At 44.8% G+C, this 21,859-nt stretch overlaps 2 protein-coding genes across 2 annotated transcripts in view; one reads left to right on the forward strand and one right to left on the reverse strand.

Annotated features, from left to right (window-relative positions):
- plcd1a (phospholipase C, delta 1a) overlaps window positions 1–11,953 on the forward strand; it is a 49,144-nt gene extending 37,191 nt beyond the window's left edge. The window contains exons 10-16 of the mRNA XM_079489220.1: window positions 546–702; window positions 1,538–1,654; window positions 8,544–8,722; window positions 9,403–9,538; window positions 9,979–10,128; window positions 11,473–11,564; window positions 11,599–11,953. Of these exons, the coding sequence (XP_079345346.1) occupies window positions 546–702; window positions 1,538–1,654; window positions 8,544–8,722; window positions 9,403–9,538; window positions 9,979–10,128; window positions 11,473–11,564 (831 nt within the window). The 3' untranslated portion in view covers window positions 11,599–11,953. The remainder of the gene's footprint in view (window positions 1–545; window positions 703–1,537; window positions 1,655–8,543; window positions 8,723–9,402; window positions 9,539–9,978; window positions 10,129–11,472; window positions 11,565–11,598) is intronic.
- A 2,491-nt stretch (window positions 11,954–14,444) lies between these two features.
- Window positions 14,445–21,859, reverse strand: part of vill (villin-like) — a 26,956-nt gene continuing 19,541 nt past the window's right edge. The window contains exons 15-19 of the mRNA XM_079489284.1: window positions 20,124–20,268; window positions 18,768–18,956; window positions 16,547–16,615; window positions 15,782–16,243; window positions 14,445–14,584 (exon numbers count right to left, since the gene is read on the reverse strand). Of these exons, the coding sequence (XP_079345410.1) occupies window positions 14,471–14,584; window positions 15,782–16,243; window positions 16,547–16,615; window positions 18,768–18,956; window positions 20,124–20,268 (979 nt within the window). The 3' untranslated portion in view covers window positions 14,445–14,470. The remainder of the gene's footprint in view (window positions 14,585–15,781; window positions 16,244–16,546; window positions 16,616–18,767; window positions 18,957–20,123; window positions 20,269–21,859) is intronic.

Below are 21,859 nucleotides of genomic sequence, written 5' to 3' on the forward strand. Positions count from 1 at the left end.
TGAAAAAGCTATGTTTCTATGTCAGTCGTTCTTCGATTTTTCAAAAATAGCAGACCTACAAGCTCGTAGCGCGCCACTCGGTGGCACGCTATGAGCTTGTAGATCTGCTATTTTTCAATAGCTAAAGCATAACATAATGCTAACACCAAAAGGGGTTCCCGCCCAAAATGGGTTCAATGTTATTAAAGTGTCAAATCACAACAAGTTGTCTCAAGACGCTGTTACATGTAGAGCAGAGACCCGACAGAGATCCCACCCTGAGCAAGCAATTTTGTGACGGGGGTCACAAAATTGGGGTGTCTGGGGGGAAAGAGAGAGAGAAGGAGAGACAGAGAGGGAGATACAGGCAAATACAAGTAGTAGCAATAGCAATACAAATAAATCTAATATTATCTTAAGATGCATCTGTACAGTGAGAGTGTGCACTTTAATTTCAAATATCAACTTTGGTCCACAATGAACACCCAACCAAGAACTACTAAAAACCAACAATTGCAGACTAATCCCTGCATCTCTCTCTCTCTCTCTCTCCTGTGTCCTTGCAGAAATCAAAGATCAAACTCGCCAAAGAACTCTCCGAAATGGTCATCTACTGCAAGAGTGTCCACTTCAATGGATTTGAACACGCTAAGGACAGCCTGGCCTTTTACGAGATGTCCTCCTTTAAGGAGAGCAAAGCTTTGAACCTGGCCGAAACCTCAGGTAAACACCGACTAAACCTCAGGTAAACACTGACTAATCATTGGGGCTTTGTATTTTTATTTAACCTTTATTTAACCAGTAAAAACACATTGAGACAGAAATGTATTTTACGAGTGGCAACTGGTCAAGAGGCAGAAATAAAATGACACATCAGTGGCTTTGTCACAATAAGCATTGACAGACCCTGACGAAGACCTTGTAGGTCGAAACGCGTTGGTCATTTTCTGTTGCCTTGCTCATAAATAAAAAAGTATGACATTATTTAATATGGCCTAGTTTTGCCATAGAATATGATCTATTTTGATTAATAGCCATTGTCAGTAATTTCTTTGTATATTTAAGTTCCTTCTTTGTCGGTGCTATTTTTGAACATTTTAGCAAAATCTTGAGTAGTGTGAGAACTACTGTTTTAGAAGGCATTTGTAAAATGGGCCTCAGGTCTTAACCCATTCTGGGCGGGAACCCCTTTTGGCGTTTTAAACATTATGTTATGATTTAGCTGTTGAAAAATAGCAGATCTACAAGCTCATAGCTTGTAGGTCTGCTATTTTTGCTTCTGGGGGGGGGGGTCCCTGGAACAACATATTTTCAGATGGGGGTCGGCGGCCAAATACATATATTTTTGGGGCTCTACTCCTTGACATGAAATATTGAGCACCACTGATACAGAAACATAAGATATTTCAGAAAACTGTCAGGATTTATCAAGACTTTTAAATTTCGATGTCAGGCCAAAATGGGTTAATTAATGGCTTCACTGTATTAACCTTCGGTGTGCTACCACAGCCACAGCCTACATCCATCACTGTATTAACCCTCGGTGTGCTTCCAACAGCCACAGCCTACATCCATCACAACATGGACAAGCTGAGCAGAATCTACCCTGCCGGCTCCAGGACCGACTCCTCCAACTACAACCCTGTGCCCATGTGGAACGCTGGCTGCCAGATAGGTACAGTACTAGAACTACAACCCTGTTCCCATGTGGAACGCTGGCTGCCAGATAGGTACAGTACTAGAACTACAACCCTGTGCCCATGTGGAACGCTGGCTGCCAGATAGGTACAGTACTAGAACTACAACCCTGTTCCCATGTGGAACGCTGGCTGCCAGATAGGTACAGTACTAGAACTACAACCCTGTTCCCATGTGGAACGCCGGCTGCCAGATAGGTACAGTACTAGAACTACAACCCTGTTCCCATGTGGAACGCTGGCTGCCAGATAGGTACAGTACTAGAACTACAACCCTGTTCCCATGTGGAACGCTGGCTGCCAGATAGGTACAGTACTAGAACTACAACCCTGTGCCCATGTGGAACGCTGGCTAACAGATAGGTACAGTACTAGAACTACAACCCTGTGCCCATGTGGACCGCTGGCTGCCAGATAGGTACAGTACTAGAACTACAACCCTGTTCCCATGTGGAACGCTGGCTGCCAGATAGGTACAGTAGTAGAACTACAACCCTGTTCCCATGTGGAACGCCGGCTGCCAGATAGGTACAGTACTAGAACTACAACCCTGTGCCCATGTGGAACGCTGGCTGCCAGATAGGTACAGTACTAGAACTACAACCCTGTTCCCATGTGGAACGCTGGCTGCCAGATAGGTACAGTACTAGAACTACAACCCTGTGCCCATGTGGAACGCTGGCTGCCAGATAGGTACAGTACTAGAACTACAACCCTGAGCCCATGTGGAACGCTGGCTGCCAGATAGGTACAGTACTAGAACTACAACCCTGTGCCCATGTGGAACGCTGGCTGCCAGATAGGTACAGTACTAGAACTACAACCCTGTGCCCATGTGGAACGCTGGCTGCCAGATAGGTACAGTACTAGAACTACAACCCTGTTCCCATGTGGACCGCTGGCTGCCAGATAGGTACAGTACTAGAACTACAACCCTGTTCCCATGTGGACCGCTGGCTGCCAGATAGGTACAGTACTAGAACTACAACCCTGTTCCCATGTGGAACGCTGGCTGCCAGATAGGTACAGTACTAGAACTACAACCCTGTGCCCATGTGGAACGCTGGCTGCCAGATAGGTACAGTACTACAACCCTGTTCCCATGTGGAACACTGGCTGCCAGATAGGTACAGTACTAGAACTACAACCCTGTGCCCATGTGGAACGCCGGCTGCCAGATAGGTACAGTACTAGAACTACAACCCTGTTCCCATGTGGACCGCTGGCTGCCAGATAGGTACAGTACTATAACAACAACCCTGTGCCCATGTGGACCGCTGGCTGCCAGATAGGTACAGTACTAGAACTACAACCCTGTGCCCATGTGGAACGCTGGCTGCCAGATAGGTACAGTACTAGAACTACAACCCTGTTCCCATGTGGAACGCTGGCTGCCAGATAGGTACAGTACTAGAACTACAACCCTGTGCCCATGTGGAACGCTGGCTGCCAGATAGGTACAGTACTAGAACTACAACCCTGTTCCCATGTGGAACACTGGCTGCCAGATAGGTACAGTACTAGAACTACAACCCTGTGCCCATGTGGAACGCCGGCTGCCAGATAGGTACAGTACTAGAACTACAACCCTGTTCCCATGTGGAACGCTGGCTGCCAGATAGGTACAGTACTAGAACTACAACCCTGTGTCCATGTGGAACGCTGGCTGCCAGATAGGTACAGTACTAGAACTACAACCCTGAGCCCATGTGGAACGCTGGCTGCCAGATAGGTACAGTACTAGAACTACAACCCTGTTCCCATGTGGACCGCTGGCTGCCAGATAGGTACAGTACTAGAACTACAACCCTGTTCCCATGTGGAACGCTGGCTGCCAGATAGGTACAGTACTAGAACTACAACCCTGTGCCCATGTGGAACGCTGGCTGCCAGATAGGTACAGTACTAGAACTACAACCCTGTGCCCATGTGGAACGCTGGCTGCCAGATAGGTACAGTACTAGAACTACAACCCTGTTCCCATGTGGAACGCTGGCTGCCAGATAGGTACAGTACTAGAACTACAACCCTGTTCCCATGTGGAACGCTGGCTGCCAGATAGGTACAGTACTAGAACTACAACCCTGTGTCCATGTGGACCGCTGGCTGCCAGATAGGTACAGTACTAGAACTACAACCCTGTGCCCATGTGGAACGCTGGCTGCCAGATAGGTACAGTACTAGAACTACAACCCTGTTCCCATGTGGAACGCTGGCTGCCAGATAGGTACAGTACTAGAACTACAACCCTGTGCCCATGTGGAACGCTGGCTGCCAGATAGGTACAGTACTAGAACTACAACCCTGTTCCCATGTGGAACGCTGGCTGCCAGATAGGTACAGTACTAGAACTACAACCCTGTTCCCATGTGGAACGCTGGCTGCCAGATAGGTACAGTACTAGAACTACAACCCTGTTCCCATGTGGAACGCTGGCTGCCAGATAGGTACAGTACTAGAACTACAACCCTGTTCCCATGTGGACCGCTGGCTGCCAGATAGGTACAGTACTAGAACTACAACCCTGTTCCCATGTGGAACGCCGGCTGCCAGATAGGTACAGTACTAGAACTACAACCCTGTTCCCATGTGGAACGCTGGCTGCCAGATAGGTACAGTACTAGAACTACAACCCTGTGTCCATGTGGAACGCTGGCTGCCAGATAGGTACAGTACTAGAACTACAACCCTGTTCCCATGTGGAACGCTGGCTGCCAGATAGGTACAGTACTAGAACTAGAACCCTGTTCCCATGTGGAACGCCGGCTGCCAGATAGGTACAGTACTAGAACTAGAACCCTGTTCCCATGTGGAACGCTGGCTGCCCAGATAGGTACAGTACTAGAACCCTGTTCCCATGTGGAACGCTGGCTGCCCAGATAGGTACAGTACTAGAACTAGAACCCTGTTCCCATGTGGAACGCTGGCTGCCCAGATAGGTACAGTACTAGAACTACAACCCTGTTCCCATGTGGAACGCTGGCTGCCAGATAGGTACAGTACTAGAACTACAACCCTGTTCCCATGTGGAACGCTGGCTGCCAGATAGGTACAGTACTAGAACTACAACCCTGTTCCCATGTGGACCGCTGGCTGCCAGATAGGTACAGTACTAGAACTACAACCCTGTTCCCATGTGGAACGCCGGCTGCCAGATAGGTACAGTACTAGAACTACAACCCTGTGTCCATGTGGAACGCTGGCTGCCAGATAGGTACAGTACTAGAACTACAACCCTGTTCCCATGTGGAACGCTGGCTGCCAGATAGGTACAGTACTAGAACTAGAACCCTGTTCCCATGTGGAACGCCGGCTGCCAGATAGGTACAGTACTAGAACTAGAACCCTGTTCCCATGTGGAACGCTGGCTGCCCAGATAGGTACAGTACTAGAACTACAACCCTGTGCCCATGTGGAACGCCGGCTGCCAGATAGGTACAGTACTAGAACTACAACCCTGTGCCCATGTGGAACGCCGGCTGCCAGATAGGTACAGTACTAGAACTACAACCCTGTTCCCATGTGGAACGCTGGCTGCCAGATAGGTACAGTACTAGAACTACAACCCTGTGCCCATGTGGAACGCTGGCTGCCAGATAGGTACAGTACTAGAACTACAACCCTGTGCCCATGTGGAACGCCGGCTGCCAGATAGGTACAGTACTAGAACTACAACCCTGTTCCCATGTGGAACGCTGGCTGCCAGATAGGTACAGTACTAGAACTACAACCCTGTTCCCATGTGGAACGCTGGCTGCCAGATAGGTACAGTACTAGAACTACAACCCTGTGCCCATGTGGAACGCTGGCTGCCAGATAGGTACAGTACTAGAACTACAACCCTGTTCCCATGTGGAACGCTGGCTGCCAGATAGGTACAGTACTAGAACTACAACCCTGTGCCCATGTGGAACGCTGGCTGCCAGATAGGTAACTACAACCCTGTTCCCATGTGGAACGCTGGCTGCCAGATAGGTACAGTACTAGAACTACAACCCTGTGCCCATGTGGAACGCTGGCTGCCAGATAGGTACAGTACTAGAACTACAACCCTGTGCCCATGTGGAACGCCGGCTGCCAGATAGGTACAGTACTAGAACTACAACCCTGTGCCCATGTGGAACGCTGGCTGCCAGATAGGTACAGTACTAGAACTACAACCCTGTGCCCATGTGGAACGCTGGCTGCCAGATAGGTACAGTACCCCTGACTCCTCCTACTACAACCCTGTGCCCATGTGGAACGCTGGCTGCCAGATAGGTACAGTACGCCTGCAACGCCTCGTATTCACAAGCTCCTACTACTACACTCAAGGTTCTAGATCAGGTGGTCTTCAATGTTTTCCCTTAGGGAACACCCCACTACATTATTGTAGAAAATGATGCTGCAGTCCAGATTGAAACACTTTCCTCTGTCTCCATCTGGTGGCGTTTCGGGGAAATCACACGCATCATGAAAAATGGAAATATTCTTTGCTGTGATTGATCAGAAATACAAAGCAGTCAACGTCACCTGAGCTCATCTGAAAGTGTTCAGTCGTTTAACTTTTAAACGAAAAAGTGCTCTGCTCTGAAAAACAAACAAAACAACGAGAAGTAGCCTGCGTGTAGTGCCTTTAAAGATTGGCTGTATTCTGAGCGCCTTGCGGCTGGATCCCATATGCATATGGGTTCTATGTAAAAGAGGCTGGATCCCATATGCATATGGGTTCTATGTAAAAGAGGCTGGATCCCATATGCATATGGGTTCTATGTAAAAGAGGCTGGATCCCATATGCATATGGGTTCTATGTAAAAGAGGCTGGATCCCATATGCATATGGGTTCTATGTAAAAGAGGCTGGATCCCATATGCATATGGGTTCTATGTAAAAGAGGCTGGATCCCATATGCATATGGGTTCTATGTAAAAGAGGCTGGATCCCATATGCATATGGGTTCTATGTAAAAGAGGCTGGATCCCATATGCATATGGGTTCTATGTAAAAGAGGCTGGATCCCATATGCATATGGGTTCTATGTAAAAGAGGCTGGATCCCATATGCATATGGGTTCTATGTAAAAGAGGCTGGATCCCATATGCATATGGGTTCTATGTAAAAGAGGCTGGATCCCATATGCATATGGGTTCTATGTAAAAGAGGCTGGATCCCATATGCATATGGGTTCTATGTAAAAGAGGCTGGATCCCATATGCATATGGGTTCTATGTAAAAGAGGCTGGATCCCATATGCATATGGGTTCTATGTAAAAGAGGCTGGATCCCATATGCATATGGGTTCTATGTAAAAGAGGCTGGATCCCATATGCATATGGGTTCTATGTAAAAGAGGCTGGATCCCATATGCATATGGGTTCTATGTAAAAGAGGCTGGATCCCATATGCATATGGGTTCTATGTAAAAGAGGCTGGATCCCATATGCATATGGGTTCTATGTAAAAGAGGCTGGATCCCATATGCATATGGGTTCTATGTAAAAGAGGCTGGATCCCATATGCATATGGGTTCTATGTAAAAGAGGCTGGATCCCATATGCATATGGGTTCTATGTAAAAGAGGCTGGATCCCATATGCATATGGGTTCTATGTAAAAGAGGCTGGATCCCATATGCATATGGGTTCTATGTAAAAGAGGCTGGATCCCATATGCATATGGGTTCTATGTAAAAGAGGCTGGATCCCATATGCATATGGGTTCTATGTAAAAGAGGCTGGATCCCATATGCATATGGGTTCTATGTAAAAGAGGCTGGATCCCATATGCATATGGGTTCTATGTAAAAGAGGCTGGATCCCATATGCATATGGGTTCTATGTAAAAGAGGCTGGATCCCATATGCATATGGGTTCTATGTAAAAGAGGCTGGATCCCATATGCATATGGGTTCTATGTAAAAGAGGCTGGATCCCATATGCATATGGGTTCTATGTAAAAGAGGCTGGATCCCATATGCATATGGGTTCTATGTAAAAGAGGCTGGATCCCATATGCATATGGGTTCTATGTAAAAGAGGCTGGATCCCATATGCATATGGGTTCTATGTAAAAGAGGCTGGATCCCATATGCATATGGGTTCTATGTAAAAGAGGCTGGATCCCATATGCATATGGGTTCTATGTAAAAGAGGCTGGATCCCATATGCATATGGGTTCTATGTAAAAGAGGCTGGATCCCATATGCATATGGGTTCTATGTAAAAGAGGCTGGATCCCATATGCATATGGGTTCTATGTAAAAGAGGCTGGATCCCATATGCATATGGGTTTTATGTAAAAGAGGCGGTGGCACTGTGGCAGCCGTGGAAAAACATAGTGAGCATGTCATAGTAAGGTGCGCTTCTGTATTAAAGGAGAATTCCATGCTAGAAGGCTTTCTTACCTTTCTTTGTAGTTGTTACGTCCCCACCAAAGAGGCCTAGGTGTTTTTTTTGTGCAAAAACTCTTTATTGGCTATTTCCCCTACCATAAACCCTCAATGAATTGCATTGAATTGCATGGGGCTATGGGCTGTTGTGCTAATTCGCTTATTTCCATCGAAATAAGTAGTAAAGTGTTCCGCTTGGGATATTATTTACATTATGAAGAGAGGATATATACAAAAACAAAATGTTTTGAGCGATGGAAATAAGCGAATCCCATAGCCCCATTCAATTCCCATTCAATGCAATTCATTTAGGGCTTATGGTAGGGGAAATAGCCAATAAGGAGCTTTTGCACAAAATAACACCTGGACCTCTTTGGTGGGGACGTAACAACTACAAAGAAAGGTAAGAAAGCCTTTTAGTATGGAATTCTCCTTTAAGAGAACATACTACAGACTGCCTCTGTCATTACATCCACGACCTTCCCCATTCTCTGTCATTAGTGGCCCTCAACTTCCAGACGGCCTCCAAGGAGATGGACCTGAACCAGGGTCGGTTTATGCCCAATGCCATGAGTGGCTACTTCCTGAAGCCGGACTTCCTGAGAGACCTGGCCTCTCAGTTCAACCCCAACGCACTGAGCAAAGGGCCCTGGTTGAAGAAGAAAGTCCTCCACATTATGGTGAGCCAGCTTTCCAAAAATCATACTTTTTATACAATCATACCATTTTACACGTTAAACCGTGCAGGGCTTACAGACCCAGTGATCTCTCGCCGTTTCTGCTTGAAGTCAGTAGAAAATTGTACATTGAGTATTTTGCTAGTGATTTATTCTTTTCTTTCGAGCAATGCAAGCAGATCATTGTTCCAACCACAGAAATGCACTTAAAGAGTATATAGCCTAGACTAGACGATTCTACAAATGCCTTCTAATTCCTGACAGTTTTCTGGAAAAAAAAGTGTGTCGTTTTCAAACATTTATGTCAAAGACCCCCAAAACTAGATGTATTTGGCCGTCGACCCCCATCTGAAAATATGTTGTTCCAGAGACCCTTCAGAAGCAAAGATTTGAGTTAAAAACTCGCTCTGATAGAATATATATTCAAAGATTTCAGGCACATTTTCACGAATTTTCAAAAATAGCAGACCTACAAGCTCATAGCGCGCCACTCGGTGCCGTGCTATGAGCTTGTAGATCTGCTATTTTTCAATAGCTAAAGTATAACATAATGCTTAAAACACCAACAGGGGTTCCCGCCCAAAATGGGTTAAGATGAGGAATGTTTTGTTATATGAATTTGGTTGTTGAAATGCACAATATTGAATTGGGCGTGGCATGTTTTATGTGCATCAATACAAAAGGTGATCTCAGCCCAGCAGCTGCCTAAAGTCAACAAGGACAAGCACACGTCCATCGTGGACCCCCTGGTCAGAGTAGAGCTCTATGGCGTTCCGGCAGACACCAACACCAAGGAAACGCACCATATCGACAACAATGGTAGGTGTATGCACACGCGCGCACACACACACATTTTAATCATTTATTTATGTCCACATAAGAGATACAATACAAGGACACAAATATTTACAAGGTGCTGTACAGAGTGCAATCAGCAAATACCCACACACCCTTCAGGGGTACAAGTAACAGCATCTTCGCCATATTTGGCGGCTACCGATAGTGGAAGAGATTGCACAGAATTTCACAAGCCGTTTGGCTGCTTTTTGTTGGCATCCCAAGTTGTTGGAAGCCTCTTACAACCAAACTGTGTACGTGTCCTAGGCTGCCCAAGATAAACACAAGTAGATTGCACCTATAGCCTAGTTCAATGATGGTCTGGAGGAGCGGCTGGTACTTCCTCTAAGCTAGAATCAATCAATCAATCAATCACACACACACACACACACACAGGACTGACCCTTGTTTTTATTCTGCAGGATTCAACCCTATGTGGAATGAGAACTTCCAGTTTGACATCCATGTCCCAGAACTAGTCATGGTGCGGTTTGTGGTGGAGGACTATGACTGCACATCCCAGAATGACCTCATAGGTCAATACTGTCTACCTCTCACCAGCCTACAGAACGGTAAGCAAGGCCATGGCCTCACTCACACCTAGAAGACACACGCAAGACACACTTGTTGTGTCCTGTGTCTTCTGTGTGTCATGGTCGCCTCAATGCATTTCCAATGGAAGTCACCAGTGTTGTTTTCGTCGACTAAAACTAAGACGAAAAATGTTCGTCAACACCTTTTTCCACAAACTAAATGGAAACTAAATGAAAACTAAGCTATGGTGACTAAAACTAAGACTAAATATATTGACGGTTTAGTCAACAAATAAAAACTAGACTAAAATGTTAGGAAGGGACTAGTGGACAAGAGATCCAGTATAAGTCATTTTACACTTGGTTGCATGCTGAAAATAGCCGATCTACAAGCTCACAACACGTCGCAACACTGGAAGTCACATGGTTTCACCAAACATTGTTTGATGGGGGGGAGGGGGGCAGAAAACAGCCAATGCATCTCCCATTGGAGATGCATTGAGGCGGCCATGACACACAGAACACACCTAGGACACAAGTGTGTCCTAGGTGTGAGTGAGGCCTAACCCTACAGTACAGGTCATTTCATTTGCAGTACAACTGTACAACTAAGCTCAAGCATTTGGAAGGGGAAATAACTCATAGAGAGGGGGTGAAAATACATCAAAATGTATTTTGTTACAAATTAGGAAAACCTTTCCAAAAGCCTTAAACGAAGAAAGAGGCCACACTGCTCACAGTCACGATGGAAACAGTATTTTAACAAATAAAACTGCTTACCGCAGCAAACACCATAGAGCTCAAGACCCTGATGTTAGATAGGAGTGTTGTGGAGGGCGGTGATTCAGGAGTCCCGAGTTGGTGTTGGCTAGACCGCACTCTCGCATCGTATCACAACAAATACAAATATCCACATTTGGACCAGACAAAGGTCTTCCTCTGGGAGTAACACAAACAGGAATGAACCTCACCTCCTAGGGGAGGACACACAGGTGACACTGAAAGTGTCAGAGTTTGGGAATGCTCGTTGGATATCACTGAACAGCCCTGCGTACCACCTGTTGCAGGAGGCAGCAGGAGGTTGCTTTATTAAAAACGAGCGCTTCCAAACTCCAATACTTAGGAAAACAAATCACAGCAAGGAATTTCTTGACAGGCAGTAGCTCATAACATATGTACAGAGAATTTTTATGAAACAAAAACATTTTCTCATATTTTGAACGCCAAACTTTTACTTGTAACAGAATGTTTCTACATTGACATTGCAGTATTGATACTTTTACTTAAGTAAAAAATGTGAGTAATTTTTCCACAACTGTATTCTACAGTATGCTGAAGTGAGTTTCAACAGGCTTATTTAAACTCTCATCCTGTTGTGTTCAGGATACCGCCATGTCCCTCTGCACACCAAGAGAGGCGACGTCATCTCGTCCGCTGGAATCTTCGTTCATCTCATGGTCCTGGACGCCCAGTAGGCTACGGTCGAAAGATGATGATGATGATGAGTAGGCTACTCTACTGTACAGCACAGGTCATGTACAGTATGGAAACCTCCATGCCAAAGACAGCGTTGTGGGACCATAAAGAAATGTTAAAGCCAAGTCAAACTCTTCTTGACAATGTATTCCAAAAAGCTTATGTTTTCTTGTTATTTTTGTCATTCACCAATCTTGACTGTTGACTTACATTATTTGACTGTTATTATAGCCTTTTGAAATGAGCTATGTGGTATGTGTAGTTGAGAGGTTGAGAGATATTTAAAAAATAAATGTGTGAAATGAAGGCTGAATGTTAGATTGATGGCAAATTGTTATCCTCATAGCATCATTCATTTTTGGGTTAAATTGACATTTCTGCCTAACTCTACTGTCCCAGCACTGCTACTTCATTGTGCCTCAGCCTATCAGAATGTTTGTTACATTCAAGTCAACTTTTTGACAATAAGGCAGGGTGAGCCCACTGTAATAAAGGCAGATTCTAAAAAATGTCTTCTACATCCTGACAGTTTTCATGTCAGTCGTTCTTCGTTTTTTCAAAAATAGCAGACCTACAAGCTCGTAGCGCGCCACTCGGTGACGCGCTATGAGCTTGTAGGTCTGCTATTTTTCAATAGCTAAAGCATAACATAATGCTAACACCAAAAGGGGTTCCCGCCCAAAATGGGTTAAACAAAATTAGTTTGCCTAATTAAGTCAACTTAGGCAGATAGTTTCAGAAAGGAGCAAATGAAAAATTGCTCTTAAACAATATGACTTAGGTAATTATGCTATGAGGCCAAAATGTAGAAAGTACAAGTGATGTCGTAGTATTGTAAGTAGAATAAAAGGTCAGCAGATTTGGATACATGGTAGTTTTTGAAGGTAAACAAGGCTTATAGCCTACTGAGCTATTAGACGTGCGTCTAAAAATGCGATAAAAGTCTAAAAATTAAAGTTTTTTTAGATGTCTATTCTTAGATTAGACGTTGATTAGAGGTTGTTTAAACGTCTATATATAGACCGTCTATATATAGACGTCTAATCAACCGCTAATCAACGTCTAATCTAAGAATAGACGTCTAAAAAAACTTTAATTTTTAGACGTTTATCGCATTTTTAGACGGCCCTTTAGACGAATATTAGTCTATTAGACCAAAAAATGCTCAGTGGGAGGTTAGTAGGATGTTGTCTTTGCCCCTAATATTCAAAGTATTTGCTTTATGGAAACATAATGATTTGTCAAGCAAACCAACAAGCACTAGTTTAAGAACCTTTGTTTTTGTTTTTATGGTTTTTGTTTATACAACTTGCTTTTTAATTAAGTAATTTAAACTTTCTAAAATGTGCTGATTTGTAAAACGTGTATCAATGCCTCAATATGGTTCATCACTGGAGTTATTTTTTTGTCAAGCACTACATTATGTTGTATGAATGCTATTGTATTCTTATTGAGAGCAAAACTACTTTGAGTGTGCATGTGAGTGTGTGTGTTTTCGTTTTGATTGCACAGTATATTGCTGAGCAAATGTGATGTTCAAACTTTTGTTTGTTTTTTGCAACGGTTCCATAATTCTTTTGTTGTTGACTGTTGTTGATATGAAGTGCATATCAAGTCATTTTCAACGTGACTTTCTACTTAACATATTGTAACTTAATTTGCTCTCAAGTATTTTACTCAAATGTCATTGCTTTTTTATTTTTTATCATCATATCAAAATATTGTCAAGCAAATATGTTACAAGAGAAATGTTGAACAGAAATGGGGTTTATGTTCCATGTCAGGTTCTTGACCAGGATGGCGATGCTTTCAATGTGTCATTTAAACTTAACTGCATTTTGCACTAAGCATTCAAATAAAGTAATGACAAGACACAACCCAAACTCTTGGTTCATTTATTCATGCTATAAATGCAGCTCATGACATGGCAATTTGACAGCAAAGTTAAATGTTCTGTATCAAATGTTGGGAGAATTTAGGAGTATAGCAGCCCTATACTGGGCATGTCATACTCTTAACAGGTGAACATTCTCCAAAAATGTATTAAAAGGATCACTGGCTAATAAGACAAATATGCCTTAAAACATTATACTTGCCCTCTACAACTAAAATAAAAAAATGAAAATACCTTAAATATTGAATCTTTCACTCAATAGGAGCTGCTCCTGTCGCAAGTTGATGGTCCATATGGTCTAGCCCTATGGAATGTATGGAATGCATGTGCTAATAAAAAACAACTTTATGCTTCCTAAGGATAATATGAGCATCAAAGCTATATTTTAAATACTTTTTATTAGCAAGTGCATTCCATACATTCCATAGGGCTGGACCACACATAGACATATGACATCATCAACTTGTGACAGAAGATTCTCTATTTATGAAATAAATACAATAGTTAAAGTATTTTTAATTTTAGTTGTAGAGGGCAGGAATAATGTTTTAAGGCATATTTGTCATATTTGTCAGGGTTCCTTTTAACATTTGGTGAAAATGGATTAACATTCAGCAAACATTCCACAATAAAGCTGATCTTCAAGCTCACAATTCACCTCACATAATGTTCTATTATATCATCTGCTATTGAGGAATTTGAGGTACAACAAAGTACATCGGGTTTAAGCGGTTAAATATTCTTGATTATTTCATATAAATATTCTTGATTATTTCATAGCAATATGGCTGGCATAGTGTTGGTTGTTTTAAAATAAGTCATTTTTAGTGGGACTAATTTCAACCAAATATTTTTGGAAAAATGACTTGCTTTGTTGGACATTAAATATACTCCATGGCCTAGACTTGTTATAGCTTTAGTGTGAAGTTTATCAAAAGAATCATGCTATTATAAGCTTTGGCAATATCACAATATTCCCTCGTGAATCCCATTCAAATGTGCTTTGCGGTCTCAGAAAAGTCCCGCCTTTTTCTTCAAGTCGTTCTGCCTCCACCTCGGCAGGCGTTGGAAATCTGAGCGGTTTGTACCGAGCAGGTTCTGGAAGTCCACATCAGAGAGGTGGTCCTGGAAACAGAGAGAGAGAGAGGGAATGGTCATAGGTTTGTACCGAGCAGGTTCTGGAAGTCCACATCAGAGAGGTGGTCCTGGAAACAGAGAGAGAGAGAGGGAATGGTCATAGGTTTGTACCGAGCAGGTTCTGGAAGTCCACATCAGAGAGGTGGTCCTGGAAACAGAGAGAGAGAGAGGGAATGGTCATAGGTTTGTACCGAGCAGGTTCTGGAAGTCCACATCAGAGAGGTGGTCCTGGAAACACAGAGAGAGAGAGGGAATGGTCATAGGTTTGTACCGAGCAGGTTCTGGAAGTCCACATCAGAGAGGTGGTCCTGGAAACAGAGAGAGAGGGAATGGTCATAGGTTTGTACCGAGCAGGTTCTGAAAGTCCACATCAGAGAGGTGGTCCTGGAAACACAGAGAGAGAGAGAGGGAATGGTCATAGGTTTGTACCGAGCAGGTTCTGGAAGTCCACATCAGAGAGGTGGTCCTGGAAACAGAGAGAGAGAGAGAGGGAATGGTCATAGCCTGACCCCTACAGGTCACTCGTTGCTATTACTGCTGCACACTCTGGATCTTTCTACACAAATGCCTTTTAACAGTACATCAGTTAGTTCTAATACATTTCAAGGTATTTCAGAAATGTTCAAAAATAGCAGATGTACATCATGTACTGCAAGCTTGTAGGTATATCTGCTAGCAAACGCAACAATCTAAAATGACACGGATGCTTTTCCGGTTTTAATGGGTAATAGCATAATAACACTGGCTGTAAAATGGACCGCCAAATTGATATGAATTTAGCTGCGGACCCCCATCTGAAAAGATATTGTGCCAGGGACCCCCATATAAAAGAAGAAATGCGTTCAAAATGTTAAAACCCATAAAAAAATTATAATAGCAGATCCACAAGCTCACAACATGTCCCATAAAACACAGTTAAGCTCCCATCGTGGGTTTAATTTATTGGCGGTATAAAAGTTTCGAGCCAGGAGGCTCTTCCTCAGACCAATACCTTTTTCATGAATCACAATGACACACCACAAGCATAGGCAGATCTAGAAATTATGGGCCCCTGGGCCGTCACTGTTACCCCTTTTTGGGGGGTAACAGACGCTCAAGCTCAATATAGACGCTCAAGCTCAAGGGTAGCCTACCTACAGTATATCTCAGGCTATCGATGTTGCGATAGATCCACCACATGCTCACCTCTCTCCGGGTGGGCTCCACTCCTCGGGGCAGCTCGGCGGGAGCCTTGTCGACAAGGAGCTCCGGGGACAGGAAGCCTCCTCCTGCTGCTGAGGAGGAGGAGGGGGAGGAGGAGGGCGGCGGGGGGGTTCCGGCGGGTGCCGGGGAAAGAGCGGCGTCCTCCGGCGGTGGCGAGGAGGGGGTAAAGGCACCTCCTCCTCCAGCTGAGGGAGACGGCAGCCCGTTGTCGCCACTTGAGGGGGACAGCTGGGTGACAGCCTGCAGGCTGGGCGACTGGGCTCTCTGGGTGGCTGGGCTTGAAGGACTAGAAGGCCCGGGGGACGCGTCCCCCACTCCGTGGACCCTGTAGGCTGGAGGAGAGCTGAAGGGACCGCCTGGGGCTCTGTAAGCAGCCCCGGGCCCGGCAGCAGCAGCAGCAGCAGGGTTCTGGTTCTGACTCTGTAGGCCGGTGTTGTTCAGGTCCTATCAGAGGTGGGAAAAGTACTCAGATGTTTTACTACAAAACTGCAATATAGAAATAATCCGTTGCAAGTAAAAGTCCGGAATTCAAAATGTACTTGAGTGAATTAAGTACAAAATATTGGAATCAAAAGTAAGGCTACTAAGTAAGGCTAGTAAGGCATGTCACACAAAGAGAAATGAAATGACGGATCATTAAGAAGTAAATCTCAAGTCCATAAATTTGTGAATTATTGTTTGTTTCATTAGTGACTCATTAGTACTTGGATTGGTGTTATTAGGGATTAGAGTTAGTCAATCACTTACGACAGTGATCTGTGACAGAGACGATGCATCGCTCAGCTTTTGTTTCATCTCCTCATAGGAGTTGCCTCCCTGTTGAGAAGATAAAGGTCAAGCCACATGTCATGTCATTAGTAAATCAACAGTGACCCCATACAAAGGTCAAGCCACATGTCATGTCATTAGTAAATCAACAGTGACCCCATACAAAGGTCAAGCCACATGTCATGTCATTAGTAAATCAACAGTGACCCCATACAAAGGTCAAGCCACATGTCATGTCATTAGTAAATCAACAGTGACCCCATACAAAGGTCAAGCCACATGTCATGTCATTAGTAAATCAACAGTGACCCCATACAAAGGTCAAGCCACATGTCATGTCATTAGTAAATCAACAGTGACCCCATACAAAGGTCAAGCCACATGTCATGTCATTAGTAAATCAACAGTGACCCCATACAAAGGTCAAGCCACATGTCATGTCATTAGTAAATCAACAGTGACCCCATACAAAGGTCAAGCCACATGTCATGTCATTAGTAAATCAACAGTGACCCCATACAAAGGTCAAGCCACATGTCATGTCATTAGTAAATCAACAGTGACCCCATACAAAGGTCAAGCCACATGTCATGTCATTAGTAAATCAACAGTGACCCCATACAAAGGTCAAGCCACATGTCATGTCATTAGTAAATCAACAGTGACCCCATACAAAGGTCAAGCCACATGTCATGTCATTAGTAAATCAACAGTGACCCCATACAAAGGTCAAGCCACATGTCATGTCATTAGTAAATCAACAGTGACCCCATACAAAGGTCAAGCCACATGTCATGTCATTAGTAAATCAACAGTGACCCCATACAAAGGTCAAGCCACATGTCATGTCATTAGTAAATCAACAGTGACCCCATACAAAGGTCAAGCCACATGTCATGTCATTAGTAAATCAACAGTGACCCCATACAAAGGTCAAGCCACATGTCATGTCATTAGTAAATCAACAGTGACCCCATACAAAGGTCAAGCCACATGTCATGTCATTAGTAAATCAACAGTGACCCCATACAAAGGTCAAGCCACATGTCATGTCATTAGTAAATCAACAGTGACCCCATACAAAGGTCAAGCCACATGTCATGTCATTAGTAAATCAACAGTGACCCCATACAAAGGTCAAGCCACATGTCATGTCATTAGTAAATCAACAGTGACCCCATACAAAGGTCAAGCCACATGTCATGTCATTAGTAAATCAACAGTGACCCCATACAAAGGTCAAGCCACATGTCATGTCATTAGTAAATCAACAGTGACCCCATACAATAAAAACATTTATGTGCAATTATCATGCAGTCTTCAAAACCCATGTGAGATTCCCCGTTTATGGAGCTAAAATTGCCTCAAAACTATATGCAAATACTGTATGTAAATAGATTTGCACTCTTCCATTTTTTTGATTTGTGAATGTGTAAATAGATTTGCACACTTTGCAGACCGATTAGATTAAAGTATTCATAGGATTCTCATATTTTTGTAGAACTGTTAGCATTATGACAGATTTACATGATCACAGACTTGATCAGGCTTGTTTACCCAGATCCCCAATTGGTTGCGATAACAGAATACCATGAATAGTGATTTGAAGTGTGCCTCAAGCCCTTAAAATGTGGCATTGGGTGGAATCTAGAAAGTGCTCTAGTGCCCACTTGTGGTAATCAGATGAGATTGTTTTTGATTCAATGGTTCTCAAATGGTTTTGCACTGGCCCCAAATGTTGTTTGCCAGAGATTCATACATTAAATTAACTATGAACTATAACGTGATATTGCTACACGTTACAATGCTTTTCCAACAATGATTAGAGGAACAATGTTTTTTTTTTTTCGTTTGTTTTTTTGTTGGCCACTGACCTCCACCTTAAAATATTGTGTCTATATGAGAAGATTTTTATTTTCAAAGAAAAATGTAAATGATGCCAAATATTTCAAAGATGTTCCCTAGATTTTCAAAAATAGCATACCTACAGTACAAACTCGCAAGGCATCGCAACGTGATGCGTTGTGACCTTGTAGATCTGCTATTTTTGAATGGAAGCATAAAATAGGGTTCAAATGGTTAAACTTTAGTATGATTTTCTTCTGGGGACCCCCTAGGCTATATAACCTCCTCAAGGAACCCCTGGGGGTCTGATCTGGCTGGACCCCACTTTGAGAAGCACATGCTGTGACTGACTCACGCTCCACGTATGAGGGTCCCATGCGCTGAACCAGCCCGTGAAGGTGTACGGCTCGTAGCCCTGTTTGACGGTGATGATGGGCGTGTCGGGGTCGCGGCCCGCCGGGTGAGTCCTGAGGTACTCCACTGCACTGTTGCTCGCCTCCTTGGTCTCACGTTCGTTCGCGGAGCGGCCCATCCACAGGAAGACCTGCGGAGAGAAGGAACCAAATGAGACCTCTGCAGAAATGTTTTACGGTAAAACTTTTACCACAGTCCACATTAGGGCGGCTGTGGCTCAGGAGGTAGAGCAGGTCGTCCAATGATCCCTGGGTCGGCGGCTCGAATCCCGGCTCCTCCTGTCCACATGTCGAAGTGTCCTTGGGCAAGACACTGAACCCTACATTGCCTCCAATGAGTTGGTCGGTGTGAGCTCGCCACCATTGGTGTGTGAATGTGGGAAGTGAGGACGCTGGCGTCGACTGTTCGCCGCTTCACCTCCCAATGTATGAATGAATGAACCATTGTAAAGTGCTTTGAGCACTTGGAAAAGCGCTATAAAAATGTAATTCATTACAATTTAGGCATTTAGCAGATGCTCTTAATCCAGAGCGATTTGCAGTAAGCAAGGTAAACACGAGGTAGGCCACTAATACATCAAATGCATAGAGTATCATAGAGTATCATAGGTAAACCACAAACCTACTGTATCAACAGCCTAAACAATATAAAAGAAATCTATAGAGGGTATGCGCGTGACATCATCATCATACCCGGAAGTTATGCGGGAATGCCTACCGAGTGGCAAAAAAACCAAACTTTTCTGGCCTTGACAGCCCATAAATCCAAAGAGAAAAGTCCTATCTGATTGCATTAAACGACATTAAACAGCGTTGAACTCACTTTGCCACTCGATCTGCCATTCATTTTATGCATGCGCATTCCCTCTATAATCTGTACATTGAAACCATACAACCTATAGGATGCCAGGTCTACAAAATGAACCTGGCATCTATCCACATATTAGGCTAATGAATTGCATTTTTATAGCGCTTTTCCAAGTGCTCAAAGCGCTTTACAATGGTTCATTCATAATTCATTGGGTGGTGAAGCGGCGAACAGTCGACGCCAGCGTCCTCACTTCCCACATTCACACACCAATGGTGGCAAGCTCACACCGACCGACTCATTGGAGGCAGTGTGGGGTTCAGTGTCTTGCCCAAGGACACTTCCACATGTGGACAGGAGGAGCCGGGATTCGAACCGCCGACCCAGGGATCATTGGACGACCTGCTCTACCTCCTGAGCCACAGCCGCTATGTACCATCTACCTATTGGTCTGCCAACCCTCCCCCCTTATGACCCTTTGACCTCTCACCTCCTCCCAGGTGTCCAGCAGCATGACATCGTCCTCGTCCAGGTCAGACTGAGCAAAGTCATCCACCTCCGTCATCCTGAAGCGGCCCGTCTGATTGGAGCATTCAAACAGCCTGGGACTGTGAGGAGGCTCCTCCTTCTGCAGCCTGATAGGATGAGCCAGAGGATGAGCCAATAGGATGTCAACGTGTGTAACGTGTGTGTGTTTCACCTTCGTCCCATAGATGATAGTTTACTATAGCCTGGCGCAGCCACACTTCACCCGCCCCTATTGCATAAGCATATGCCCCGACGTAGCCCAGCGCAGTGGTGTATTAGTATCGCAACGCGAGGCTAAGTTTACTATCTGTACAAGTAAGACGCGCGAACGCGGGAAGCTGCAATAACAACACACATACACACACACGTTAGACAGCTATGTGTGGTACACACACATTAGTTAGACAACGAAGCGCTGTTGTGGCAGTCTGAAGCACTGTTGTGGCAGTCTGAAGCACTGTTGTGGCAGAGTCTGAAGCACTGTTGTGGCAGTCTGAAGCACTGTTGTGGCAGTCTGAAGCACTGTTGTGGCAGTCTGAAGCACTGTTGTGGCAGAGTCTGAAGCACTGTTGTGGCAGTCTGAAGCACTGTTGTGGCAGTCTGAAGCACTGTTGTGGCAGTCTGAAGCACTGTTGTGGCAGAGTCTGAAGCACTGTTGTGGCAGTCTGAAGCACTGTTGTGGCAGTCTGAAGCACTGTTGTGGCAGAGTCTGAAGCACTGTTGTGGCAGTCTGAAGCACTGTTGTGGCAGTCTGAAGCACTGTTGTGGCAGAGTCTGAAGCACTGTTGTGGCAGAGTCTGAAGCACTGTTGTGGCAGTCTGAAGCACTGTTGTGGCAGTCTGAAGCACTGTTGTGGCAGTCTGAAGCACTGTTGTGGCAGAGTCTGAAGCACTGTTGTGGCAGAGTCTGAAGCACTGTTGTGGCAGTCTGAAGCACTGTTGTGGCAGTCTGAAGCACTGTTGTGGCAGAGTCTGAAGCACTGTTGTGGCAGAGTCTGAAGCACTGTTGTGGCAGTCTGAAGCACTGTTGTGGCAGTCTGAAGCACTGTTGTGGCAGAGTCTGAAGCACTGTTGTGGCAGAGTCTGAAGCACTGTTGTGGCAGAGTCTGAAGCACTGTTGTGGCAGTCTGAAGCACTGTTGTGGCAGAGTCTGAAGCACTGTTGTGGCAGTCTGAAGCACTGTTGTGGCAGTCTGAAGCACTGTTGTGGCAGAGTCTGAAGCACTGTTGTGGCAGTCTGAAGCACTGTTGTGGCAGTCTGAAGCACTGTTGTGGCAGAGTCTGAAGCACTGTTGTGGCAGAGTCTGAAGCACTGTTGTGGCAGTCTGAAGCACTGTTGTGGCAGAGTCTGAAGCACTGTTGTGGCAGTCTGAAGCACTGTTGTGGCAGTCTGAAGCACTGTTGTGGCAGAGTCTGAAGCACTGTTGTGGCAGAGTCTGAAGCACTGTTGTGGCAGTCTGAAGCACTGTTGTGGCAGTCTGAAGCACTGTTGTGGCAGTCTGAAGCACTGTTGTGGCAGAGTCTGAAGCACTGTTGTGGCAGTCTGAAGCACTGTTGTGGCAGTCTGAAGCACTGTTGTGGCAGTCTGAAGCACTGTTGTGGCAGAGTCTGAAGCACTGTTGTGGCAGAGTCTGAAGCACTGTTGTGGCAGTCTGAAGCACTGTTGTGGCAGTCTGAAGCACTGTTGTGGCAGAGTCTGA

This window comes from Electrona antarctica (genome assembly GCF_951216825.1).
Source record: "Electrona antarctica genome assembly, chromosome: 20".
NCBI lineage: Eukaryota > Metazoa > Chordata > Actinopteri > Myctophiformes > Myctophidae > Electrona > Electrona antarctica.